Source organism: Lipomyces arxii (assembly GCF_038497795.1).
Source record: "Lipomyces arxii strain Phaff 12-163 unplaced genomic scaffold V1512scaffold_6, whole genome shotgun sequence".
NCBI lineage: Eukaryota > Fungi > Ascomycota > Lipomycetes > Lipomycetales > Lipomycetaceae > Lipomyces > Lipomyces arxii.
Genome location: NW_027117705.1, coordinates 419927 through 443212, shown reverse-complemented (window position 1 = coordinate 443212; position 23286 = coordinate 419927). Strand labels below are relative to the sequence as shown.

The window sequence follows — 23286 nt, the reverse complement described above, 5'->3', positions numbered from 1 at the left end:
GTAACGCGTTTACACAAAACCCTTATAATTATTCTACAAAACCCTTGAAAATGTATAAATAGTCTTCCATTTATATGTACACGAATATACACTCTTCTCTCTCTTCCACTAAACATCACGATAATTGTCCACTTAAAGCCTGTTTTGACTCATTCCGTTTCGTATTGTCTTTGCGAATATAAACAACTAGCAAAAAAATACTTCTTACTTGATTCGTATGTGCCGATAAATCCTGTCAAAAAGTATGTCACGAAGAAAAATATATACATCTTGAACATGACAACCTGTAAAAAATAATATAGAACAACCAAAAAAAAACAAAAAAAAACCATAATCATAGTGTACCAATCAAGTCTGAAGCAAGGAACATTATGCTTAAACAGACGACTGGGTGTTCGCATCGCAAATAAATCTATAAGCAACTTAAAATAACACATCAATGCAGTCATTCTGAACTTGACCGCCGTCGCCGTTCTGCAGTCGTGCCCGTTGCTATTCTATTTCTCGAAAATTGCATCGCTTGGGCAGCCATTCGTTCGGCTTTGGCTGCACTTATCTGTGCCTGTGTGTCTTGTGGATCTGCTTCTGCGATTTGTGCTTGTGGTGATGATGAGACTACTGGGATTGTAGTCATTGGGCGCGAATTTGTTCCTGCCACTCGAATCGAATTCATTGCTCTGCTTCCCGCGGGAACTGTGTTTGGAGGCAATACTGGTCGTGACATTGGGTCTATTGAAGGACCTTTGCCGATATCTTGCTTTGACCTGTGTTGCTCTTTAAACACGGATTCTTTTATCCACTTTTGTTCCTGCACACTATATATATACCCGTTGTATTTTCCGTTCGTTAGTCCTCGTCTGGAATATTCTTTTTGCAAAACTTTCTCATATTCGTATGGGATATAGACGCGCTTGCCAATAAACATTGTGGTCCGTAATGGCAAGATGTCGTCAACAAGATACTTGTGGTTGTTTTTGCACGAGATGATATTTGGATGTCTGATTGGGTCAGCTTCAGCAAGAGACGTCATGTCGATATAAAGTCCAGTCTGAGTATCGACAAATCTTCCGTCAATCAAATTTTGGCCGTTTGACCGAGACCGGTACAAGAAGAATGGGTTGATATTAATATAATAGCTTCGTTTCTCTCCTTCGGCAGTTTCGTAATCAAACAACGTGTTATTGAATTTGCTGTTCATATCAATCATTGTTCGAACGAACATTTGCACGTCTACATCAACATCCCTATTAGTCGTCAGCAAATACAGAATATCCGACGCGTATACATTGCATACCAGGGTAAAGGCTCGCCATTCCAGTACCAGCCTAGCAATGTGCCATGAGCAATCCAAGACTCATAGTTGTTAATGTTGAGAAAATCGAACCATGCTTCTAACATGTATCTAATTGCGGTCGCGCGTTCAGTATCTGACAGCTCGCGTTTGAAGTAAGTTCGATCATAGTGTAGTCCGACATACTTCTTTCTTTGTTTCACAACAGCTTCAAAAAAGTATTTTGGAGGCGGTCTATGATGACCTCTTGGAGGTGATACATAGAACTGTTCGTGTGTGATTGACATTGGAACATTTTCATCGGCGGAGTCGTCTAATAAGAAAAACGAGGAGAGCATCGATGAGAAGATGACGAAGAGCAGTACAACTGCTACGCAAAAGAGCACGAATGACCGTCTAATCATTTTATTTGAATTTGAGATAATTTCTATAGGGTTGAATGAATAAAGAATATTTGATAAATTTCATCCAAATAGAACAAAAATCCAAAGAGTTGAAGTTGAAAGGGAAATTTTGAGAGAGAGGACCGGATCGACAAAAATGGAAAGACTGCACATGCATTGGTCATAGCATCATCGCTCTGACCGGTATCTCGGAGACATATGCTAATCTGACCATACATAGCCATTAGAATTCAATGTGTAATCAAATCAATCGATCATCAAGGTTTTATATTTTATTTTGTATTTCAATTTATTTATTAAACTACTTGAATATTATTTGAATATTTAATCTACACTTGCTAACATTCGTGGCGCGTTGTTAAGACTCATTCGAGTCAGTCGACGTTAAAGCTCTTATTACTACTACCTACCAATATAAAGCATTTGCAAGGTATGTGTATGTATATATTATAAAATGATAATTTACATAATATAGTAAAAGGTCATTTTATTCATTATCGCCACAGAAACCTCGGCATTTCGTTGTGGACTCTGAAGGCGGATTATTTAAACTAAACGTAAAAACATAAAAACGTAAAAACGTAAAATGGCACCCGCCGTCCACTAAATCCGCACGTACTCGCTTTTGAAACAAAGTCAAGCTGAAACGTTGGAATGAAAGTCTCTTCTCCTATTATACAACCTAAAAAACCTTGAGTCGGATACATTTTACCCGGGGCTTATGATTGCCGGATTCAGGGGTTTAGCGTAAATTGGTAAAATCAGGGGCTGGTTACACAAAACCCGTAAATCTTAGACATATATACAATCTGTTCTGAAAAATATATCATTGAATAATAAAAAAGATAATACAGTTTATGTATGCTGATATCTTGATGCAGTGGTGTTAATCTAATGATCAGAACAAGTAGATACCCAGATCTTACTTGAAAACACTGCACTCACCAACACAGATAAACTAACAGTACCCTTCAGTACGTTGGCTGTACGCTGCAGTACGCTTCCGTACAATAAATAATACGTCAAAATACTCAAACTACTCAATTCCATTCTACTTCTTTACCCCAGTGCACTGAAGCGTCGTTATTGCTACGATGTATGAATATACATTGACATTCATACAAACAACGTAGCCCAGATTGATGTTAGGGCTTTAATCAAAAGATCGGATCATCACAGGCCAAATCACATTACACTGCTCAACTTTACAGGATAAATTTGAATCCGGTTTATTTTTTTTTGCAGATTTAAACATATTTTGGTGTTGCTGAAGGTAATTTCTAATTTCAGAGCTACACATTGCTTATTCGTGTGCTGATCTGCAGTTGCGGAATCGTACGATATCGACTTGTTCATGATACTCCAACATGCCGTCGAATGGGCTTCATTCAACACGTGTTAACAGATTGAGCTATTTTGTTCGTCATGCGAGAGTAATGCGAATACAGACTTGGATCCACACAGTGTCTAGTACCCGCACTCCAGATTTAAAATTGACAGTCTCGTCCTCGTCTAGACATGGCACCGTGTGCATAATGCCGTCTTGTACAGCTCGATCGGACAGTCAAACTGATCCTGAAATAGATTCAAGCAAGCAACTGCGTCGGACAGATTTAGGACAGAGTACGTATTAACCCCATTACTCCTTTCATCTCGACTGACATACATAGCTCTTGATACACTCACTCAGATGCTTCCAAATTTACAACACGAGCTCCCGCCTTCATCTCTACTCTCGCCACACATTCAATTACGATTCTTTCCTAAAACACACCCTGGTTTGCCGAGCATACGTGGAAAAACAGCATACTTGGCCACATGGCGGGTCACGCAATGGATTCTCCCGTTCTTTGTACTTGGCCCGATCGACGGCCTTGTTGAGATGGCAGACGACTCAAAACGTAAAGGTGTGCATGATGGTTCAGCGGTCACAAATTTGCTTGGGATGGTCAAGAACGTGCCAGCCGAGCACAGAAAGGGTAGCATTGTTTTCAAGATTGTAAGCATGAAGGTTGTCAATGAAGATAGCGACATTAGCGACGATGATGTTTCCAGCACTGCCAATGGACCAGAGCCCGAGTCGGATATCAAGCTACTCGTGCGGTGGCAGATTTTGTTTGCTGGACCAGCCGACGAATCTCAAGCCACCGCGGACACGCTCTCGGGCCAGACCCAGAACCAAACCCAGCCGTCTGTCGTGACTGGGCTGTTTACGTTTGAGTTTGACCGCGATGGCAAGATCCTGGTGCACAGTATTGACGACGTCGAGGAGATCAGGTCGCAGAAGACCGCCGGGTCGTCAAACGGGCTCAAGAAGCTTGCCCGGGCGGTCGCGCGGCGCGGGGATGAGGAGGGTCCGGTCGTGGTGGATGATGAAAGAGAGACGCATGGCATACCGCGTCGGTTGGCGTGAGTTGTGACCGGCCAGGAGTGTCTGTTGAGGAGTGGCTGCGGGGTGGCGTAAAGGACTAGCGATGGGTATAAAAGTTTCAGGTTTTGTAAATATTTTGTTGTATACTGAGTTTTAACATCTCATCTCCGATTATACCTCGGCCCGTAGTGACGCCTATGTACCTTACAATCCCAAGTTTTACTTTTCCCAAGGTTTCTTACGACTCGGCTGTTCGCTTGCCGACGACGCGGTCTCGCCCAGCAAGATGTTTGGGATCTGTTTGATGCCGGGTATAGGTTTGCCCGCCAGGATGAGTTCGACAATGTGTGCGAACGAGCTCGGATACGGCGTCGAGTCTGGCGATCCGTCAGTGTGGTCAGTGTTAGATGCTGATTCGTACAATGTTGATGATGATGACGGTGTGTCCTGAGTGGCTTCGGGTGTCGCGCTGTGTCTGTTCTTCCACGTCATGTAGCCATCGTACTCGACTTGTTTTTGGATCTTCCTACTTCAGTAAGTCAATTCTCCTTCAGACTAGCGCAGAGTCAAACCTTGAATAAAAAAACATCTTCGCTTTTAATTCCACGATTTCCAACTCATCTGCAGTAAACTCTGTCCCGTTCGCTCGCTTTGCTGCAATCACGGAATTCAGCCCGTCCTATATTGTCAGCGTTTGATCTTGTACTTTCACTTTGAGATATGCGCTCACCACAAAATCCACGTCAGAATTCCAGTCATATCTATCAAATCCAGTCCATTCTGCGTCCGACAGCGGCATTGGTGAGTGTCCTACACTGTTCTGCTCGTTGTTGTACATGAATCTTTACGGGTCGCGATGCTGCGGCTCGCAACTACGCCCATGACGTTTATGTTCACATGTTACTCCCATAAACTCACATAAAAATACAAATTTTCACTTAATAACCCATGATACCCATTTCTACCCTCAAGTCTGTGCTCGTGGTCGACCCCGTTTCGAAACCTCAGTCCGGGGAATATCTCTCGTACGATTGTACACGTCTCTGGCCAGCAGACTCGACCCAGTCGCCCCATTGACCACGTTTGCAATTTCCTGATACGTAGCCGTCGTTTTCTTCAACTCCATCATGAGCTTCATACCATGCTCTGTTGTCTGCCTATTTTCTGGATATTTCGTCGCGCTCGCCGGCGACAGCTCGTGGTTGTGCTCGTGCCCGAGGTCAGACAACACCCAGGCGTCGTTGAACTGACGACGAAACTTGGCGCGCCATTGGCATCCGCACCTCTGTGTGCGCAGATCACGAACCCGGACTTTACCGTTGTTTGAGCACGCGCCCCTGACGACTGGTAATTTGCGTGTGTTTTGAGGGTGTCCGTGGCATTTGCATTGCACCTGGTACGTTCGTGTAGAATATGTTTTCGACTTTGTGACTGCGAACCCGTTTCGACGCGCGTAGTCTGTAAACACGTTCAGAATCTCACTTTCGTTTAAAAACACCATCCCGACGTAAGGATCAAGATCTTCAGGATAGCGCTGCTGCTGCTGCTGCTGCTGTTGCTGACGTGATTGCAAACTTGTTGTTTGAGTCGTCAATTGCAAAGTAGATGGCTCAGGCAGTCTGAACTGATTAAATTGTTGCTGCTGCACTATTCTCGGTGCGTAAGCCAACGCTTTTGATCGCTTATTCGACCCCGTCACACCTTCGTCTAATGTGTCTGCAACCCCATTAGATCCACCTTGATCCGCCATGATCGCATTCACAGTCGGTACATTTAATTGCACATCTTCAAAACCGGTTGGCATCTCGGCCATGACCGGCATCGCAACAGAAACAGGAACAGAAACGTACTGTGTTGCCATGTCTGCAACGAGATCATCAAAAGAGACAGGATTTGTACTTGCAAATACCATTGCCGACCGGCTCTGATCGAGCATGCTATTTATAAAGGCGTATTTCTTTTATTTGACTTAAGATAATTATAATATGATTCAATGATTGTATCAAGTGAAGGTCAATCAATGTGTTGATTTAACTTCACAGTATATTCCATATCGTCATCTAAACTCCCAACCGACTTCACCGTCTCGGGAATTAATAAAATAAATAAAATACCAAACTTATTTTCCGGTGTTTCCATGTTAAAAACTACAAAAAACATAAAAAACAATAAACAAAAAAGCATTGAAAAATAAAAAATCAGAAACTTCTTGGAAAAAAGAGATCTAGACTTTAAATTCGTCACACATTTCAATCGTACAAGCTAATCCACTCACTTTCCTAGCGCACTTCACTCGCTCATTTTTTGTTTCGCAATAGCCATAAATAAAAATCCGCAAAAAAAAAGAACAAAAACAAAAGAGAAATAAACAATAAAAAACAAATTAGAACGTTGAAATATCTTCGCAACAGCTAAAGTATCAAGACATCGTCACCGTTTATTCGTCAGCGACAGCCTCGTTGGGGCACTGGGCCATGATGTGGCCTGGTTGCTTGCACTTGTAGCAAACACGGTCCTGAGCCTGAGGACAGTCGCGGCTCAAGTGACCGATGTTGCCACAGTTGTAGCACTTCTGTCCCTGGGTGCAGTCACGCGAAAGATGTCCGAATCCACCGCACGAGTAGCAGGTCTGGTTGGATGATCCATAGCTGGGACCGTTGCCGTATCCACCGGCACCGCCCTTGGGGCAGTTGCGGGCAATGTGTCCGACATCGCCGCCTATTAATCAGACTTCTGCTCGACCCAGTCAATATGATAACACATACACTTGTAGCATTCAGCACCGCTGGAAGCACCACCGCTGGAATAGCGGTCACCGGTGCTGCCACTGTTAGGGCAGTCACGGGAAATGTGTCCGGTCTCGTTGCATCTGTAGCAAGTCTTCTCCTTAGCAGGAGCAGTGCAGTCACGGCCTAAACAGACCATATGTTAACTGCAGTTTTTTACATTATGGCACACAACCCCCAAACTTACTCAAATGTCCCTCCTGACCACAGTTGTAGCAGACGGGATTACCACGCTTAGGGCAATCGCGGGCCTGAATTCACAAACTACAGTTAGCCTATCTTTGTTCACACGCCACTTACACCACCAAATTTTAAAAGTTTTCGTTCGTCCCCAGACAGTAACATCGCAGTAGAGACAAGCTCTGTGTCAAGTTCTTGACCGACAAAACATCACCGCATTCGAAATTGTGGAATAAGTAGTAAAATTGTGTTGCTATTCACCTGATGTCCAACGTCGCCGCCTAACTATCGTAAGAAACAACCCCAAAAAACAAGACCAATAGACAGTCAGTTCACCACCCATGCATTATGATAGTATCATAGTACATAAGAGAGGAATACATGATAATAAAATACAATCAAAAATAAATAGTCACTCCAGTCGATCTTTCACACAACCTCCATCACTCGTAACACCTCACACCTACTCCACTCACACGTTCACACTTTTCGCACATTCAACCAAAACAGACAAGAGGCATAGAATGCGCTCACGTTTATTTGTCTTCAGAGCTAACAAATGGGGTCAATGATAAGAAAAGATTTCAAGACAAGGAAAAAGATTGCGGTGCCGCGGGATAAGGACGAGAGTGATTTAGGGATTGATCAGGAGGAAAAAATGTAATGTTTGAGTGAACAGAATAAAAATCAGACCGAAGTAACTATAATTGTGATAAAAGAAATGTATAAAAACAAGAGGAAAAAAAGGGGATAAAAGAGGTCAGGCAATAAGATTAAGCAGAAATTATCATACAGTTATAGCAAGCTCTAGGAGGACCTGAGAAACCACCGGATCTTGAGGCGCCGTAGCTGTTTCCTTGATCGTAAGACATGATTTATAATTCAATTGATGGTAAATTTGATTATAATAAAACAACGACGAAAGTTGTGAGGAAAAAAACCGCAAAAAAAAACAGAAAAAGAAAATGAAGAAATTGACTTCGTTTTATTTAGCGACTGGACTCCCTTCACCGTTCTGACCCGCTTATTATGTCAGCAATCGGCCGCTCTAAAAAATTTTCAGTATCTCATTTAACAGTTACCCGGTCATATTTTTAAAAGTAGATTTAGCTTATATTTTTATTAATTATTTACAGCTTAAAAATGAAACAAATTAAATAAAATAAATTTTCTATTTCTTGTTTAAAAAATAAAACAAATTTAAAATCTAAAAATTAAACGAGTCGAACGAAGATCGGCCTGGAACTGACCCCTGTGATACAGATACAAAACCCTTTGTTAATTACAGGTTCCAAACCGAGAATTGAACCAGTTCCAGAACTTAAAAGTCCCAACTCATCGCGGGGAAAACGTCAAATTCGATCGTGCCTCGGTCGGTCTCTCCAATATATTTCTCCTACACTCACACTCACTCTTCATTTAATCTTCTTATCAGAAACCGCAAGAATAAACAATGGCAAATTCTCAATCAGATTCAGTTGCTCAAGCTCTTGCTGGTGCTGGTGGTGGTGCACTTGCAATGATCGTGACTTATCCATTAATTGCTCTTTCAACTAGAGCTCAGACTAATCGAAGTAAATCAGCAGCCATGGCAGAAAAGGCGGCACATCAAGAAGAAAACAAAGAAAAGTCAATTAAGCACTTGCTAACTAAGAAACCGACTGTCATGTCTGCGGCGGCCAAAATCATTCAACGTGAAGGATTTGGCGCTTTGTATTCTGGTCTTGATTCGGCACTATTCGGAATCACTGTCACCAATTTTGTGTATTATTATTTTTATGAAGGTACAAGAGGAGTATTTGAAAAGAGAAAGAGACTGTCGGCAAGTTCGATCGCGGCTACTGCTACTGCCACAATGTCAACTCTTGAAAGTATGATTGCTGGTGCGATTGCTGGCTCTGCTACTGTCGTACTTACTAATCCTATTTGGTATGTACAATTAGCGGTTACTAGATTTATATACTAATAGAACAGGGTTGTTAATACTAGACAGACAGTCAGAGCTTCACCTCAAGGCGGCGCGTCAATTTTAGGAACAATCAAAGACATTCTCACGTCTGACGGTCTTAAGGGCTTCTTTGCTGGTATCTTCCCTGCCTTAGTTTTAGTGATCAACCCGATCTTGCAGTATACAATTTTCGAGCGTCTGAAGGCCGTGATTGAGAAACGCAGACAGTTAAAGCCGTTTGATTTTTTCATCCTCGGCGCGCTTTGCAAACTGGTCGCGACCTCAGTCACGTACCCTTATATCACAGTCAAGTCGCGAATGCAAGTCCAGCGCCGGTCTGCCGCGAACACGGATTCAAGCAGCGATGAGAAACCTGTAGTGTACAAGTCTACTATTTCTGCTTTACGTGAAATCAGCTCGTCTGAAGGGATCGCGAGTTTGTACAGCGGGATGGACTCTAAACTTGTACAGAGTGTACTGACGTCAGCGTTCTTGTTTTATTTTAAGGAGCAGCTTGTGGATGCAGCGAAGAAGACGTTGCAAATTGTTCGTAAGTCCAAATAATTGATTATGACGAAATATGATTTGAAATGTGGCCAATATGTGTATATATATTTTTACATAGTATAAATATATTTGGTATAGTATTTCCTAAAATGGACAAATCGACGCGTCGCACGAAACTTGAGCGAGATTGCGAGTCTCATTCTGTTCGTCCAAATTGCGTGTTTGCTTCGTCTGTTTCTCTCTCTTTTAACCCCTCCTATAGATATGTCCTCAGTAGACGATCAGCCTTTAAACGGGTACCAGACATACAACAAAGCCTCATTGCTCGATCGCTTGATTACACTATACTCGCCAGAGTCATTTCAAGGCGTGCTCACGCAAAGCAAAGACAGAACTATGTCGATACTAGATCGATTCGTGTACTTTCTCTATACCGGCATCACGTACAGGCTGTTTTTACCTGTCATCATTGTCTGGACCGCAATCTCGTCCTGTGCTGTGATTTATCCGATCCTGGTTGCTTTTTTTTTTCTTTTTCTGTTTTGGGGTTCTGTGAAAACTTGAGCTAGAGGGCTAATGTGCTAGGGAATATTTTACTTTGCGTTTCATCCCATACTATGGTGGCCACTGGCGACTGTCATTATCCCGATGGGCTTGACATTTGCAGTGATCATGATTGTGTGGTCGACCATCGCGTACCCACCCCAAGCAGCGATATTGGTTTTCAGCAGTGGCCCGTTTGGTCTCATATCATCGGCGTATCTGGTCATCAGCCAGTCAATGTCAATTTCTCAAACTGTCACGCGTCTTTTGTTTCTCAGACGGGCAATGAGAAACACGTTCGACGGTGTAAGTTTTCTACGCGACATGATAGACATTACTAACTTTACAGGTCCTACGTCTAAGAGGGTATGAAGACCTGATCAACAACCCAGACATGGCAGAAGACGAGGTCGCGGCTCCGAAGGGTCCGATGGCGAACATCGCCAAAATAGTATCGTATAAACTCTTGGCATCGTGGCGAAAGCTGTATTACCGTCTAACGTCTCCGTACATATTCTTCAAGTCTCTAGTGCTCTTTCCAATTTCGTTCATCCCGATCGTCGGCCCGTTCATTGTCTCGCTTGTCAAGTCGACCGACACGGCCCGCAAGCTGCAGAGACGGTACTTCAAGCTCAAAGGCTTCACCCGCAATCAGGCTCGAGTCTACACTAGACGCAGATACGGCGCATACTTGACGTTTGTAACTATCCTCCCGTTATGAAGAGTTGCTGATGTGCGTTTAGGTTTGGCATAGTGGCCGGTTTTTTACAAACACTTCCGCTGATTGGGATGTTTTTCATGGTTACAAACACGGTCGGGTCTGCCCTATGGGCCGCAAGAATGGAAAAGAAAACGAGACGCAAATCTGCAGACTATGACTGATTTCTTCACGTCTCGTTCTTAAAATATAGCTGAATCTGTGTGTAAATTTCGCTACAAAAGTATAATATAATTGACTAGCTATCCATTACAATTATTTGCGCGAAGATCGTGTACGAACGGCCGAGACGTGTTCGTATGATTGGGATGTAGGAAGGACGACACGATCCTGCACGAAAACAGAGATAAACCGACGATTAACAAATAAAATCACACAAAAATAGAAAATAGAGAAAAAAAAAATCACACACACAAACCAGACATATTAATTTAAAAAAAGTCGAAAACACAAAATGAAAACAAAATCTAGCAACATCCGCCAGGTGCACCAGATCGAATGGTTTCGCCTTCTCCGATTCTAATAGGGCCCTTGCCGGTGCCTGTTGGTGCGCTGCCCATCCGTTCCTTGATTTGTCTGGCCATGGTCAAGAAAGCTTGTTCGACATTGGTCGCGTTCTTGGCTGAGGTCTCCAGGAATGGAATGCTAAGACTGTCTGAAAATTCCTGTTTAGAGTGTTAATAAAACCACTCACAACCAAAGAAGTAAAAGAGTGATCATACCTTAGCCGCGGTGTATTCGACAACCTTCTTGTCAGCCATATCAGACTTGTTACCAACTAACAGCTTGTTGACACCCTCGGTCGCATAACGGTCAATCTCCTGCATCCACCGCTTGACGTTTGCAAAACTCTCCTGATCGGTGACGTCGTACACAACAATAATTCCATGTGCACCTCTGTAATACGATGATGTTATAGTACGAAATCTCTCTTGTCCAGCGGTATCCCACTAATCGAAGTCAGTCTGAAATCACAGAAACCGGCATGAAAAACTCACAATCTGAAGTTTGACGGTCTTGCCATCAAGTTCAATTGTACGGATTTTGAAATCGACACCGATGGTGGAAATGTATGACTCGGTGTAAGTGTCGTCTGCGAATCGCAACAAAAGAGATGATTTGCCTACACCGGAATCTCCAATGAGAAGCAGCTTAAATAAGTAGTCGTATCTGCAAATTGTTAGTAACCTTTCCCAATATGACACTAAACAGGATTGGTGTGATTTGTTGCGATAGCCTAATGGATATATACTATCCAAATATGTTTCTGAATATACAACCAATATAACGAGATATTCCAGCTCAACAGTGTCAAACCAAACGAGACCAGATCAATAAATACGTTCTCGAAACGATCATTATTAACCACTGCATGCATCATCAAATCAAATCACACCTTGGAATCCCATTGAATCAATACTAAAAAATGCACTCTAAACTGGTTAGCAATCATACTCAGAACACCTATATATCACCCATCATCATCCTTTTGCTCTGCATTCAACTGACAAGCAAAAGACCTCATATAAAACGCACACGAATATTATTATGTAATACATACCACTCAGGATTCATTATATCTTGTTATTTTATATATAATTTTAATTATTAAATTCCAGAATAGAAGACTTAACCGGATTATATTATATAAACACTTGATTTGATGAGAAGACTCAATTTGAACTCTGCAGTTTATAGCAGGAGGCGCGGGAAGCAACGCTCACACGTTGGCGGGGAATACCCATACTTACCCATACTTATGCCACAATTATAATGTATCATAATCACTTGCTACAAGCCTCACTGATCTTCACTGTTCTCTCCTTCACCACCTAACACCGCCCTCTAAAGGGTCTTTTGAAGCTACGTACACAACATTCATAATTCATTTTGCTTTATTCTAAACTGAAACGTCATAACTATACAACAAAATCCCACATTTTTCCGTATTAACCCGTTTATCAAACAATTTAATAAAATCACCACTAAATCGCTTAATCAACCTCCTCAACTGTTGGGCCATCACTGGCACCAGCACCAGGGAATCCACCAGGTGCAGCTCCTGCACCAGGGAATCCACCGGGAGCACCACCTTCAGCGCCAGGAGCACCACCAGCATTGTAGAACTTCATCATGATGGGGTTGGCAATTCCTTCCAGCTCCTTCTGCTTGTCGCCATACTCCTCAGTGGTAGCGGCCTGGTTGCTGTCAAGCCATTCAATGGTCTCATCGATCGACTTTTGGAGCTTCTCCTTGTCGGCCTCCTCGACCTTGCTCTTGAATCCCTCTTCGTTGATTGTGTTCTTCAAAGAGTAACTGTACGATTCAAGACCGTTCTTAGCCGCAATACGAGCAGACTCCTTCTCATCATCCTCCTTGTACTTCTCGGCCTCAGACACCATGCGGTCAATCTCCTCCTTAGACAGACGTCCCTTATCGTTGGTAATGGTAATCTTGGAAGTCTTACCAGTTCCCTTCTCAAGAGCAGAGACGTTCAAGATACCGTTAGCATCGATATCGAAAGTAACCTCGATCTGAGGAACACCACGAGCAGCAGGTGGAATACCAGCAAGCTCGAACTTTCCAAGAAGATTGTTGTCTTTCGTACGAGCACGCTCACCCTCGTACACTTGGATAAGCACACCAGGTTGGTTATCAGAGTAAGTAGAGAAAATCTCAGACTTCTTCGTAGGAATAGTCGTGTTTCTTGGGATAAGCTTGGTCATAACACCACCAGCAGTCTCAATACCGAGAGACAACGGAGCAACATCAAGAAGCAACAAATCCTGAGTCTTCGAAGAAGTGTCACCTGACAAAATAGCAGCCTGGACGGCAGCACCGTAGGCAACGGCCTCATCGGGGTTGATCGATTTGTTAGGCTCCTTTCCGTTGAAAAACTCGGTCACGAGCTTCTGAACTCTTGGAATACGGGTAGATCCACCGACCAAAACAATCTCGTCGACGGAAGCCTTGTCCAGCTTTGCGTCACGAAGAACCTTCTCGACAGGCTCGATGGTATTGCGGAACAAGTCCTGGCACAACTCTTCGAATCTGGCACGTGTAATTGAGGTGTAGAAATCAATACCCTCAAAGAGAGAGTCGATCTCAATGGAAGTCTGGGTAGAAGAAGACAGAGTACGCTTAGCACGTTCGCAAGCGGTTCTCAGTCTTCGGAGGGCTCTCTGGTTGGATGAAAGATCCTTCTTGTGCTTGCGCTTGAATTCAGTCACGAAGTGAGTAACGAGACGGTTATCGAAATCCTCACCACCCAAATGAGTGTCACCAGCAGTAGCCTTAACCTCAAAAATACCCTCCTCAATGGAAAGAAGAGAAACATCGAAAGTACCACCACCAAGATCGAAAATCAATACGTTCTTCTCACCCTCGCTCTTCTTGTCAAGACCGTAAGCGATGGCAGCAGCAGTGGGCTCGTTAATGATACGGAGGACATTCAAGCCAGAAATGAGACCGGCATCCTTGGTAGCCTGACGCTGTGAATCGTTGAAGTAAGCAGGCACAGTGATGACGGCGTTGTTGACAGTTCCACCCAAGAATCCCTCAGCAGTTTCCTTCATCTTGTTCAAGACCATGGAGGAAATTTCCTCAGGACTGAAAGTCTTAGTCTCACCCTGTAAATAGTTAGCATTTACAACCTTTGAACTGTTAAACACAATCAACACACCTTAAATTCAACTTCGATCATAGGCTTTCCGCCCTTGTCAACAACCTTGAAAGGAAAGTGCTTCATGTCACCCTGAACTTCGGCATCAGAGAACTTTCTGCCAATCAGACGCTTCGCATCAAAGACAGTGTTTGCAGGGTTCATGGCGGCCTGATTCTTTGCGGCATCACCAATCAGCCGCTCAGTATCTGTGAATGCGACAAATGAAGGAGTGGTACGGTTTCCCTGGTCGTTTGCAATGATTTCAACGCGATCATTTGAGAAATGAGCCACGCAAGAGTACGTGGTACCGAGATCAATTCTGAACAGTAGTTAGTATACAGACTCCCGATGTCATAACTCAATAATACATACCCAACAGCTTTGCTCATATTTGATTATTATAGAATAGATATTGCTTTATATACAAGAACTAGTAAAAGAACTGTAATGATTAAGTTGAAAAAAGAAAAAAAAGAGTAAAAGAAGAGCGGAAAAGAGTATACATATTTAAGCCGGTGCTGGTCGAGGCCTGAGAATTCCATCGAGTTCTCTCAATTTCTACTGCAAGTGACGTACTAGTACGGCAGCCGCACAAACCCTATTTTTACTAGCCCTAAATTATCTTCTACCAACTTCACGAACTTTCTACTTTCTCCCAGGCAATTCAGGAATCGTCTAACATTAAACCCTAATATTAGGCTTCATCATGGTGCCTACTTACACACTTCCTCCCCGGAAATTCCGGCGTGAATCTGTGAACTGCGCTTTGGAGTCTCGCCATTCCGCCGATTTGAGGATCGTCTGATATTATAGCAATAATTAACCCCAGTTAAATCGCTAATTAAAATACTTCATTTTACAATAAAAATTGCCCCTCAGAACAAACTCAAAACAATTTTATTAAACTATTTTAAAATCTTAAAACCCATTTAGAGAGAGCCGCACATATGCAAACCCTAACCAGATGCAAAATGTTTGAGAGCTCATCGCTAATCGCAACTCAACTACTTTCTTCCGCCGTGTCATCGTATTCGTCGTCTTCACTATATCCGCCGTCCTCGACATCGTCGTCTCCGTCTTCATACTCGTCGTCGCTAGATTGGGCATTCTCTTCTTCACTACTAACTGAATTCGCACTGCTGTCAGGAGATGTATTCATTGGTTCAGAGACACGCTCGACTGTCTAATTACTAGTAAGTACTTGCCTTGTCAATAAAAACTAAATCCATCTTACCGGTGTGAGCTTATATGTTTTTAAGTACTTCATGCATGCGTAAAACAAACCGGGCTCAATCATACCATAATTGATCAGGTTCAGACCTAATTTCCACAACTCGAGATGAAATTGCTTGTCATCAGCCAGTCGCCGCCTATTTTGACGACAGAATCTGACAAAAGAATCCGCAAGATGTTTGTAAGATTTTGGGCGCTCCTCAAACAAATGTCTATCCCATGCCTTCATCAACATCTTCTCCTGCGGAGTGACATCTTCAAAATCATCCAGAGTTTGATCGTGCATATGCACCAGCCAGGACTCGTCCAGGTCATCTTCAGACTCGGACATCATTTCACCGGTCTTAAGTTTCCGCATCGACCGGGTCGAGTACAGCCCCTTGTCAGACTCTGGTATCGGGTACCGACGTTTGGGCCTCGGTGGCAGATCCGGCACTGTCTCAATTTCATACCACTTTGCCTGGCTCGCCATACTCAGCTTGACCGCGTCTTCATCTACCACAGCAACGGAAGACGACCGGTGTTGAAATTTGAGCGTGATTCGGATCCGACCGGCGGAAGTTGGCCATGGCACAATCATCGGCATTTGAGCTGGCAATGCGCTGGCACCTTCTTGAAGCCACGACAGGTCTCCAGCCAAGAAACTCGGCAGCTTGAATTTCTGTCCTCGAGGAGTCAACCACTGAATGACTTTCAAATCAGACAGCCGACTGCTGTTCCGTTCGTATGTGAACTCGGCTGCAATGCTGATGTAGACATCGACTGTCCGCGGTTTGCGCTGCTCGACCCTAAATGCAAATAAATCATGGCACGTCACAAAATGAAAGTGTAGTCTTTGGAAACTCTGGTAGTCAAAGTCGCACCACGGACAAGTGTATCCAGGAAGAATGTATGTTTTGAATTTTCCGTCCAGCGCGAAGTGATATCTCGCTTCGACAGGCCTGTCAGAAAGTGGTAATTTTTTTGCAACGGCAAATTTCTGCATTTTATTTGCAGCTGGTGAGACATCCTTGCGTGTGATTTGCGTATTTATAGTACGCTTCCCGTCTCCATTTCGATCATCAACGTTGACAGAAATTGAGGCTACACTCCATCCTACATCAAGCTGCAAACCAATTTCGGTATAATTTCTAAGTTCTTGATTCTTACCATCTTTGAAAAATGTAAGCGGGGCTGCAAATCCAGGAGCAGGACATTGTGCCAGCGAGAATTCAAATTCAGCCTTCAGTTCACAAGGCGCATCCGAATACGAGTTGGGCGGTAAAATGTCGTTAATTGGTAGCTTGTCGCCGTCAATATCACCATCATCGCTCCGGGCATATGGTGTTGTCGCGCGCGAGTTGTTGCCAATTCCTAATCGTCTTCGAATCGATGCCACTGCTGAAACCGCAGCGTTGACCCGTCTTGAGCGAGATCCAGACACAGGACTGCTCTGCGCGCTGTTTTCTAACGATTTGACCGTAGCTTTGTGCGCACGCGGGGACTGCCTTACCGGCGACGGGCTGGCAGATTGGCGCGGCGAGTTAACACCAGATGACAGGGCTCGTTTTTCTCTGGGCGACAATGATCCCGAATGCTTGACAGGCGTCGTAGGTGGTGTAGTTTCAAGCCCAAATGGCCATGACTGCTGTGAATGTGCCGATGTTGGACGAAGAGTAAGTGTGACTATATAGACGTAATCTGCCGCTGCGCACGAGAGCGAAGTTGACATGTCTGCTTCAGCTAAAGTGCTAAGTTTAATATAAAATGGTTCGTCCATTGACAATGACGCCACAGGTGTGGAAGTTCCTGAGGTTGGCGACGACAACTGGTGGGATGGATTTAATGTACATATTCCACTGGATTGAAACACTGCTTCAGAACTCTTGCGTCTATCGGTGCTGGTCATGTATACTCGATGTATAGCAATTTTACACAAGCAATTAGTCGATCTCAATTGAACAAAAGAGTCAGTTCCTCTAGCTGAACAAAATCAGTACACCGGACCAGACAGAATAGACGCGTTCAACTCACATCGCAAACTCACTGCAGGCTTTACGATTCCTGTGGCTTCAATTTTCAAAGTCGACATCACGTTCACCATCATTGAGTTCATGACACCAACATCTTCAGGCTCAGTCGTGCTTGTTCTTAACCTCTCACATACCTCATCTACAGCCAACCGCCTCCGTTTCCTTCGCCTGCGTTTATGTGAGGCGCCGCCGCCCCCGTGAGCCACAATCCCACTGTCAGATACCAGATTAGCACCAGCTGTAACCGCGCTCTTGTGATTAAACAGATAATTTAAATTGCGGTCGAGAAATAGTGGCTGACGATAAGATCTCGTGTAGCGATAGAGCAATGAATTGCCAGCGTAGACTTCCATTTGCGTATCCACGCGCTCCCACGTTGTCGCGTTCTCAATTGAACAATCTGAATAGTCTCCAACGCGTCAACAGTCACAGAATAAACAGCTTAGACAATTTTCAGTCAATTAAGGTCACACAAGATAATATTTTTTGGGCCATGTAAAAGTGATCAAATGCTTCGAGGCACGAGATCAGATGGCATAAGTGTCGGACACTTATGTAGTTGAGCCCTCTCAAAGTATGCGGATCTTCTGTGAACGGCTCGAAGAACATTTTAACGAGCGACACACGAGAGCGACAAAATAGTGAATCAAACTTCACCAATACAAACCACATTGAAAAATGACATCTGAAATCAAAGACCAAGTCGAAGTTTCGACTGCGATTGAATCGACACCAGATACGACTGCACCGGTTAAAAAACAGCGACGACGGAAAAACAAGCAGCAATCCAGCAAAACTGATGATCCTGACTCTGTTAAGGTCCAGGAAGTCGTGGAACGCGGGCCAGAGGTGCCAGAACACATTCTTGAGGAATTGCAGAAGAATGCGTATCTTGAGACGATGCAGAAGTGAGTGTGATGATGATATCGTGATAAGCAATACTCATATACCTTGAACAGGCGTATCAGAAATCTACAGAAGCGCAAGGTATTTCAACTGAACTATTTAGACAATTGAGCTAACATAACAGCAACGACTTGACAAATACGGAGAACAAGCTGCTACTCCTGGTGCTGCGAGTTTGAATCAGGATCAAATTGCTGCTCTTAAATCAAAAGATCAGGTTATTTACCCTCTAAAAGAACTCGAAGACCTTACAAAGTCATTTAAGGCTATTGACGAAGAAGTCCAAGTTCAGAGGATCAAAGAGGCAAAGAACCACGTGCTTGAGATCCAGGCTGCTGCCACCCAAGCAAAGAAGGAAGCTGAAAATGAGGCACATGAGAAAATGAAGACGCTCGTCAAGTTTTTACATGTCGCGAGCTGGAAACGACAATTTGGCTCGAACGCATCGTCGCAGGATGAAAATAAGGCTTTTGAAAATTTACTATCTTTGATTTACCTTGGCGACGAGTCTGCTGTGGAGGCTGCAGAAAAGCTGAGCTCTGGTGTTGACGAGCCTGTTGACGCCGAGACATCATTTACGTACTCAAAAATCAAGAAGCTGTCACACGAGTTGCTCGAAGAGTTATACGCGAAAGCACAATATGAGGAAGCTGCCGTTAACGCTCCCGACGACTCAGCATTCACAGAAGATCCAGTCGTAGTAATCTCCAAGCCTACTGAGGAAGACGAGGATGACGAACCAATTAGCTCTGTTATCAAGATTCCTCGTGGCGGTTTGTCGTTCTTGAACGAGAGCGAGCTCGAGATTGCGTCTGAAGGATTAATCCCACCACCACAGACTATGGCTGACGACATTGTGCTCGAGACATCGGACTTCGACCCTCCCGCAGCCTCAATGGTTGACGACTTGCATGCAAACGTCGCGGCAGCAACTGAATGGGACACGCCAACACCAGAGCCTGTGGTCGCGCCACTTCAACCGGTCGAAGCCGAACCGGTCTGGGAACAAGCAGGCGGACCAGACAAGCCGACCAGAGCATCGGGAAAGCCACTTGCGAACGTGACGAACAATGGCCGGAACGGACGCAGTCGAGGCAACGGACCGCGCAGCCGCGGTGGTTACGCCAACGGCGGCAACAATCAGAATGGCGGCGGCGAACGACGACAGGGCAACAGCAGTAATAGCAACAATAATAATAACCGAGGAAGCTATCGCCGCAGTCGCCAGAACCAGGGCCAGGGACAGAGCCAAAACCAGAATCAGGGACAGCAGTCCCAGATCATGGCTTAAAGTATGAAAATCACACACAAAAGTCAAAAGTAACAACTTGCTATCGAAAATAATAATTGGAGGAATGCTGCATCGTGAGTGAGCACGTGGGAGACGTAAAAGTCGGTTTGTTCAAAAGACGACGCGACATCATTGGTCATTGTCGAGAATTTCTGTAACCTGCACAATTCATCATTCGCTGTCACTATGACTATATATAATCTTGCACACAAACGTATAAATTATATGAAATAATGCATTTCACTTCTAGTACAGTACAGTCATCTTCTCTTAAAGCTCGTATATACAACCGTACTTGTCACTTCTGATACACGATCGATCAAAGCCAATAGTAGACAATCTACAGCCTAAAAGTCATCACACGTCAAAGCCAAAATGTAAACCAAACACAAAACAATATCAAAATCAAAACAAAATGTGTAGTCCTTCGTGGCTTTCTTATTCAAACCCGTCATATCTGTTTCTATCCCTGCCTGTTTCTTCAGCATGACCGTTCATAACAAATTCATAACCTTTCGTAAATACAATACACATTCATAATAAAAAAAAAGCCAAAAAACATATAAATGCGCTCATAACATTTTTTAGTCGTTGAAACGTGAGAATCCGACACATTAATCTACTCACGCAGTACAGAGTTCTGAAGGCCCATGTACCCACCAGAGGAGTCAGGCGCGAGAGGTTGGCGGATAGGGTGATGCAAGTCGCCGGAACCAGGGCCCGACTTCAGCTGGTTCGCCAATGCGGAAGCAATGTCTGGAACAGCCGGGATACCATTGTTGCCGTTCAAATTATTCATTGAAGAGCGGTGAGGAAAGCTGTTGACGCTGCCAGAAGAGCTGTTGGCCTGCGAGTAGAACGAGTTACGCGCGGTCGATCTGATGTCGGCAAACGATTTTGTGCCACGCAAGGTTCGGGCCGATGACGAGTTTCTGTGCTGATTAGACGCAGACTTATAATCCAACAAGGCAGACGCCGTGCCGGTAGCATTAATAGGCAACGGTGCATGCACAGATCGACGTGACAGTCCAGGTTCGGTAGCAGCGTTTGTAGCCGAAGCCGCTGCTGCTGACAAGTTGGAGAATGACTGTCTATACAACAATCTGCGCTGTTGTTGCTGCTGCTGCTGTTGTTGCTGCATTTGGAACTGTGCGTGTTTAGACACAATAGCGGTTCCGTCAAGAAGAATGTTACTGAACAGTCCAAGTTTCTCAGCAATTTGCTGCACAACTCGTTTGTTCTCAGCAGTAAATGGACCAAGAGCTATCTCCTCGGCATCACGATTCTTAAAAAGCAGAAGCTCGGAATATAGATCAATCACTGCCTGGCTGTTGAAGTTAAGAGCTATGTTTATTAGTCGCAATTTGGACAAGCGATCTGCATCAAAATACCTTCAGTTTGTACAGGACCAGGATTGTACTGCTGCTCTTGCTGTCGATGTTGCTCTTCGAGCTGACCTCTGCGCATACGCTTGTCGCGTTCAATGCGTTCCCGTTCCTCGCGAGGCAGCATCTTCTTATATTCGGCGCGTAATTTACGGCCATACACTTCGTAACCATTCAAAACAGCAAGAGCAAGTCTGGCGTCATCGACAGTAGAGAAGTTCGCAAACGCAAGTCCACGAAACTTTCCTCTGTCGTCAATGTGATAGTTGAACGCGTACGGACGTGGAACACCTGCGGAAAGTACAATGTCCAAAAATTCATCCGAGGTTACAGCAAAAGGAATGCTTTTGATCACAATAGCATTCGGGATCAGATCTGCGGAGGTTGGCAATGGAGGCAAGACAGGCGATATAAACATTGAAAGTGTTTCGGATTTCGTAGGTGACAAACTTGCCGGTGGAGAATAAGGACCGGCAGTCACAGGAGAGGCAATAAATGATGAGGCGATTTCATTCGAATCAAGAGGAGGGGAATGCTCTATGATGCGCTTAGAAGGTAAGCAAGTACTTGAGATGATGATTATAAGTAACTTACAGCATAAGGCATAGAGGCTGCAGAATTGACGTTCCAGTTTGTTTGTGCGAAATGCTGAAAGTTTGCAGACATTCTGTTAAGAGCTCGATAATCAGTGATCGAGTCTTGAGGGAAGCCCTGTTCAGACTGGTCAACGAAGCCGTAGCCCATGTGATTGATATAAGACTGTTGAGACTGTTGAATGAACAGTGGCGGTTGAGAATCATTTGAGAAGGTCGCACTTTGTTGGAACATGTCGAAATGGCGCGATCTAGCTTTATGAAGAGTCGGTTGAGTTCCGGTTGAAGAAGTCGATCCAGACGAAAGGGAGGACTGCATTGCATAGCCAGAAGTAGGAGAAGTCGACATCTGTGCTGTTGAAGCAGACGAAGCAGTTGAGGGATCTGGAGATGAGACGAGAGGGTAGGAGAGGCTGTTTGTAGCCATTTTTGAATCTCAAAGAGTCAGGTGAATAGAGAACTCTGGTGTTTGCCTTGAATCAGTTAAGTTTCAGGTCTAAAATCCTTTATGAAACTGACTGAAACAACAAAAGAAGACGAAGAAGATGGAGAGGACGCGAAGAGTTATGGTATGTTGAAGAGTGATCACACACAAATAAACAACGCGAAATAAATGGCACGCTAAACAGCCGCGTTGTGATTGAGTGTTACCCGGTGTGTCAAACAGGTGAAACCAAGTTAAAAATGTGACAAAATTGAGCGGAATGGGAGAAGTTTTAAAGTATCATTAAGAGCATTCGGTAGTTTATTCCTACATATTTAAGCAAAAGAAGATTATGCGAAATGGAGTTGAACACGCGAATGGACACTGCAAAAGGAGGACGTAAACAAAGATGTAGCTTTTGTTGTCATGGCAACCACTTCAGGGGTAGGATTAGTCGCAGAATGTCAAACATAAATCAAACTCTATTTTGATAGCTCATGATTTGTTGTCAACGGCAGTATCCGTTGTACGTATATATAGTGAAGTACAAGAACAATGTGACTTGCGAGACTTTAAGTCATAATTATTATGTTTAGTTTATTATATAATTACTAGTCGATCAATGTTATTATTATGACTAAACCGCACAGAAACATACAAAAACGAATATTCATAAACACATACAAAATGACCGTGACTGCTTTTACTTCTACCGGCCAAAACCGGAACGCATCCGTAATCGACCGGACTAAGCGCGTCCGTTTGAATATCAATGTGTAGGTACCCGAACCCTACAAAAATTTGGCGCAATCATGGGGCTAAACGTACTGACGCAATCCCGATATACTGCTAGCAACTTAACGCCTAATCAAAGTGACTAACACACCGTTAATCAAGCACCAAGATATTCACACGATGCTTCCATTACAACAAGCACTATTGGGCCGATTACGGGGAGAGCCGCACCGCAAATGCTTGTTATACACACAACAGTATCTTTGCTTATGCCGTGACTAAGTCAGATTGCTGG

At 44.0% G+C, this 23286-nt stretch overlaps 13 protein-coding genes across 13 annotated transcripts; 4 read left to right on the top strand and 9 right to left on the bottom strand.

The window, feature by feature from the left end:
* Positions 1 to 130: 130 nt before the first annotated feature.
* V1512DRAFT_262227 (uncharacterized protein) lies at positions 131 to 346 on the bottom strand. The gene has a single exon (XM_066916229.1). The coding sequence runs from the start codon at positions 336 to 338 to the stop codon at positions 150 to 152; it is 189 nt and encodes a 62-aa protein (XP_066771943.1). The 5' UTR covers positions 339 to 346; the 3' UTR covers positions 131 to 149.
* V1512DRAFT_262225 (LicD family-domain-containing protein) lies at positions 217 to 1890 on the bottom strand. The gene is made up of 2 exons (XM_066916228.1): positions 1295 to 1890; positions 217 to 1244 (listed from the first exon to the last, which is right to left on the bottom strand). Exons 1-2 carry the CDS (start codon positions 1693 to 1695, stop codon positions 446 to 448), a joined length of 1200 nt encoding a protein of 399 aa, XP_066771942.1. The 5' UTR covers positions 1696 to 1890; the 3' UTR covers positions 217 to 445.
* Positions 1891 to 3131: 1241 nt separating this feature from the next.
* On the top strand, positions 3132 to 4108 carry V1512DRAFT_247478 (uncharacterized protein; the record flags this gene model as incomplete). The annotated part of the gene is made up of 2 exons (XM_066914490.1): positions 3132 to 3318; positions 3366 to 4108. The coding sequence occupies 2 exons, from the start codon at positions 3132 to 3134 to the stop codon at positions 4106 to 4108; spliced, it is 930 nt and encodes a 309-aa protein (XP_066771941.1).
* A 75-nt stretch (positions 4109 to 4183) lies between these two features.
* V1512DRAFT_224597 (uncharacterized protein) lies at positions 4184 to 4991 on the bottom strand. The gene is made up of 3 exons (XM_066913786.1): positions 4797 to 4991; positions 4639 to 4745; positions 4184 to 4592 (listed from the first exon to the last, which is right to left on the bottom strand). The coding sequence occupies exons 1-3, from the start codon at positions 4902 to 4904 to the stop codon at positions 4286 to 4288; spliced, it is 522 nt and encodes a 173-aa protein (XP_066771940.1). The 5' UTR covers positions 4905 to 4991; the 3' UTR covers positions 4184 to 4285.
* V1512DRAFT_262219 (uncharacterized protein) lies at positions 4953 to 6112 on the bottom strand. Its single transcript, XM_066916227.1, has one exon. It carries the CDS (start codon positions 6000 to 6002, stop codon positions 5034 to 5036), a length of 969 nt encoding a protein of 322 aa, XP_066771939.1. The 5' UTR covers positions 6003 to 6112; the 3' UTR covers positions 4953 to 5033.
* V1512DRAFT_262216 (uncharacterized protein) lies at positions 6113 to 8010 on the bottom strand. Its single transcript, XM_066916226.1, has 5 exons — positions 7826 to 8010; positions 7294 to 7313; positions 7040 to 7103; positions 6832 to 6978; positions 6113 to 6784 (listed from the first exon to the last, which is right to left on the bottom strand). Exons 1-5 carry the CDS (start codon positions 7902 to 7904, stop codon positions 6504 to 6506), a joined length of 591 nt encoding a protein of 196 aa, XP_066771938.1. The 5' UTR covers positions 7905 to 8010; the 3' UTR covers positions 6113 to 6503.
* Positions 8011 to 8397: 387 nt separating this feature from the next.
* On the top strand, positions 8398 to 9648 carry V1512DRAFT_151861 (mitochondrial carrier domain-containing protein). The gene is made up of 2 exons (XM_066913043.1): positions 8398 to 8961; positions 9007 to 9648. The coding sequence occupies exons 1-2, from the start codon at positions 8486 to 8488 to the stop codon at positions 9542 to 9544; spliced, it is 1014 nt and encodes a 337-aa protein (XP_066771937.1). The 5' UTR covers positions 8398 to 8485; the 3' UTR covers positions 9545 to 9648.
* Positions 9649 to 9751: 103 nt separating this feature from the next.
* Positions 9752 to 10912, top strand: V1512DRAFT_247473 (uncharacterized protein; the record flags this gene model as incomplete). The annotated part of the gene is made up of 4 exons (XM_066914489.1): positions 9752 to 10003; positions 10073 to 10336; positions 10380 to 10726; positions 10774 to 10912. 4 exons carry the CDS (start codon positions 9752 to 9754, stop codon positions 10910 to 10912), a joined length of 1002 nt encoding a protein of 333 aa, XP_066771936.1.
* A 24-nt stretch (positions 10913 to 10936) lies between these two features.
* V1512DRAFT_262209 (P-loop containing nucleoside triphosphate hydrolase protein) lies at positions 10937 to 12510 on the bottom strand. Its single transcript, XM_066916225.1, has 4 exons — positions 12313 to 12510; positions 11747 to 11918; positions 11471 to 11698; positions 10937 to 11413 (listed from the first exon to the last, which is right to left on the bottom strand). Exons 1-4 carry the CDS (start codon positions 12321 to 12323, stop codon positions 11216 to 11218), a joined length of 609 nt encoding a protein of 202 aa, XP_066771935.1. The 5' UTR covers positions 12324 to 12510; the 3' UTR covers positions 10937 to 11215.
* Positions 12511 to 12625: 115 nt separating this feature from the next.
* On the bottom strand, positions 12626 to 14962 carry V1512DRAFT_290988 (heat shock protein 70 family). Its single transcript, XM_066918237.1, has 3 exons — positions 14785 to 14962; positions 14431 to 14731; positions 12626 to 14377 (listed from the first exon to the last, which is right to left on the bottom strand). The coding sequence occupies exons 1-3, from the start codon at positions 14799 to 14801 to the stop codon at positions 12743 to 12745; spliced, it is 1953 nt and encodes a 650-aa protein (XP_066771934.1). The 5' UTR covers positions 14802 to 14962; the 3' UTR covers positions 12626 to 12742.
* A 304-nt stretch (positions 14963 to 15266) lies between these two features.
* V1512DRAFT_262202 (uncharacterized protein) lies at positions 15267 to 18161 on the bottom strand. Its single transcript, XM_066916224.1, has 3 exons — positions 17659 to 18161; positions 15647 to 17607; positions 15267 to 15595 (listed from the first exon to the last, which is right to left on the bottom strand). The coding sequence occupies exons 1-3, from the start codon at positions 18008 to 18010 to the stop codon at positions 15413 to 15415; spliced, it is 2496 nt and encodes an 831-aa protein (XP_066771933.1). The 5' UTR covers positions 18011 to 18161; the 3' UTR covers positions 15267 to 15412.
* An 18-nt stretch (positions 18162 to 18179) lies between these two features.
* V1512DRAFT_262200 (uncharacterized protein) lies at positions 18180 to 20113 on the top strand. The gene is made up of 3 exons (XM_066916223.1): positions 18180 to 18565; positions 18617 to 18644; positions 18688 to 20113. The coding sequence occupies exons 1-3, from the start codon at positions 18336 to 18338 to the stop codon at positions 19852 to 19854; spliced, it is 1425 nt and encodes a 474-aa protein (XP_066771932.1). The 5' UTR covers positions 18180 to 18335; the 3' UTR covers positions 19855 to 20113.
* V1512DRAFT_275834 (uncharacterized protein) lies at positions 20076 to 22753 on the bottom strand. Its single transcript, XM_066917845.1, has 3 exons — positions 21834 to 22753; positions 21246 to 21786; positions 20076 to 21198 (listed from the first exon to the last, which is right to left on the bottom strand). Exons 1-3 carry the CDS (start codon positions 22257 to 22259, stop codon positions 20474 to 20476), a joined length of 1692 nt encoding a protein of 563 aa, XP_066771931.1. The 5' UTR covers positions 22260 to 22753; the 3' UTR covers positions 20076 to 20473.
* Between the last annotated feature and the right edge of the window lie 533 nt (positions 22754 to 23286).

Bases quoted from the DNA above. Each gene is read 5' to 3' on its own strand.
- V1512DRAFT_262227 (XM_066916229.1), bottom strand. From the start codon at position 338: ATGATTATGGTTTTTTTTTGTTTTTTTTTGGTTGTTCTATATTATTTT.
- V1512DRAFT_262225 (XM_066916228.1), bottom strand. From the start codon at position 1,695: ATGATTAGACGGTCATTCGTGCTCTTTTGCGTAGCAGTTGTACTGCTC. The intron at 1,245-1,294 runs GTATGCAATGTA...GACGACTAATAG, and splicing joins AATGGCGAGCCTTTACCCTG to GGATGTTGATGTAGACGTGC.
- V1512DRAFT_262216 (XM_066916226.1), bottom strand. From the start codon at position 7,904: ATGTCTTACGATCAAGGAAACAGCTACGGCGCCTCAAGATCCGGTGGT. The intron at 7,104-7,293 runs GTGAATAGCAAC...TTGTGAATTCAG, and splicing joins GCGGCGACGTTGGACATCAG to GCCCGCGATTGCCCTAAGCG. The intron at 6,979-7,039 runs GTAAGTTTGGGG...TGGTCTGTTTAG, and splicing joins TGGTCAGGAGGGACATTTGA to GCCGTGACTGCACTGCTCCT.
- V1512DRAFT_151861 (XM_066913043.1), top strand. From the start codon at position 8,486: ATGGCAAATTCTCAATCAGATTCAGTTGCTCAAGCTCTTGCTGGTGCT. The intron at 8,962-9,006 runs GTATGTACAATT...CTAATAGAACAG, and splicing joins GTACTTACTAATCCTATTTG to GGTTGTTAATACTAGACAGA.
- V1512DRAFT_290988 (XM_066918237.1), bottom strand. The intron at 14,378-14,430 runs GTGTGTTGATTG...AACTATTTACAG, and splicing joins TGATCGAAGTTGAATTTAAG to GGTGAGACTAAGACTTTCAG.
- V1512DRAFT_262202 (XM_066916224.1), bottom strand. From the start codon at position 18,010: ATGGAAGTCTACGCTGGCAATTCATTGCTCTATCGCTACACGAGATCT. The intron at 17,608-17,658 runs GTGAGTTGAACG...GATTTTGTTCAG, and splicing joins GCCTGCAGTGAGTTTGCGAT to CTAGAGGAACTGACTCTTTT. The intron at 15,596-15,646 runs GTAAGATGGATT...ACTAGTAATTAG, and splicing joins AAACATATAAGCTCACACCG to ACAGTCGAGCGTGTCTCTGA.
- V1512DRAFT_262209 (XM_066916225.1), bottom strand. The intron at 11,699-11,746 runs GTGAGTTTTTCA...GACTTCGATTAG, and splicing joins AGACCGTCAAACTTCAGATT to TGGGATACCGCTGGACAAGA. The intron at 11,414-11,470 runs GTATGATCACTC...CACTCTAAACAG, and splicing joins TCGAATACACCGCGGCTAAG to GAATTTTCAGACAGTCTTAG.
- V1512DRAFT_262219 (XM_066916227.1), bottom strand. From the start codon at position 6,002: ATGCTCGATCAGAGCCGGTCGGCAATGGTATTTGCAAGTACAAATCCT.
- V1512DRAFT_224597 (XM_066913786.1), bottom strand. From the start codon at position 4,904: ATGTACAACAACGAGCAGAACAGTGTAGGACACTCACCAATGCCGCTG. The intron at 4,746-4,796 runs GTGAGCGCATAT...CTGACAATATAG, and splicing joins ATTCTGACGTGGATTTTGTG to GACGGGCTGAATTCCGTGAT. The intron at 4,593-4,638 runs GTTTGACTCTGC...TTACTGAAGTAG, and splicing joins AAGATGTTTTTTTATTCAAG to GAAGATCCAAAAACAAGTCG.
- V1512DRAFT_262200 (XM_066916223.1), top strand. From the start codon at position 18,336: ATGACATCTGAAATCAAAGACCAAGTCGAAGTTTCGACTGCGATTGAA. The intron at 18,566-18,616 runs GTGAGTGTGATG...TACCTTGAACAG, and splicing joins TATCTTGAGACGATGCAGAA to GCGTATCAGAAATCTACAGA. The intron at 18,645-18,687 runs GTATTTCAACTG...CTAACATAACAG, and splicing joins GAAATCTACAGAAGCGCAAG to CAACGACTTGACAAATACGG.
- V1512DRAFT_275834 (XM_066917845.1), bottom strand. From the start codon at position 22,259: ATGGCTACAAACAGCCTCTCCTACCCTCTCGTCTCATCTCCAGATCCC. The intron at 21,787-21,833 runs GTAAGTTACTTA...TTACCTTCTAAG, and splicing joins CAGCCTCTATGCCTTATGCT to CGCATCATAGAGCATTCCCC. The intron at 21,199-21,245 runs GTATTTTGATGC...TAATAAACATAG, and splicing joins TGGTCCTGTACAAACTGAAG to CTCTTAACTTCAACAGCCAG.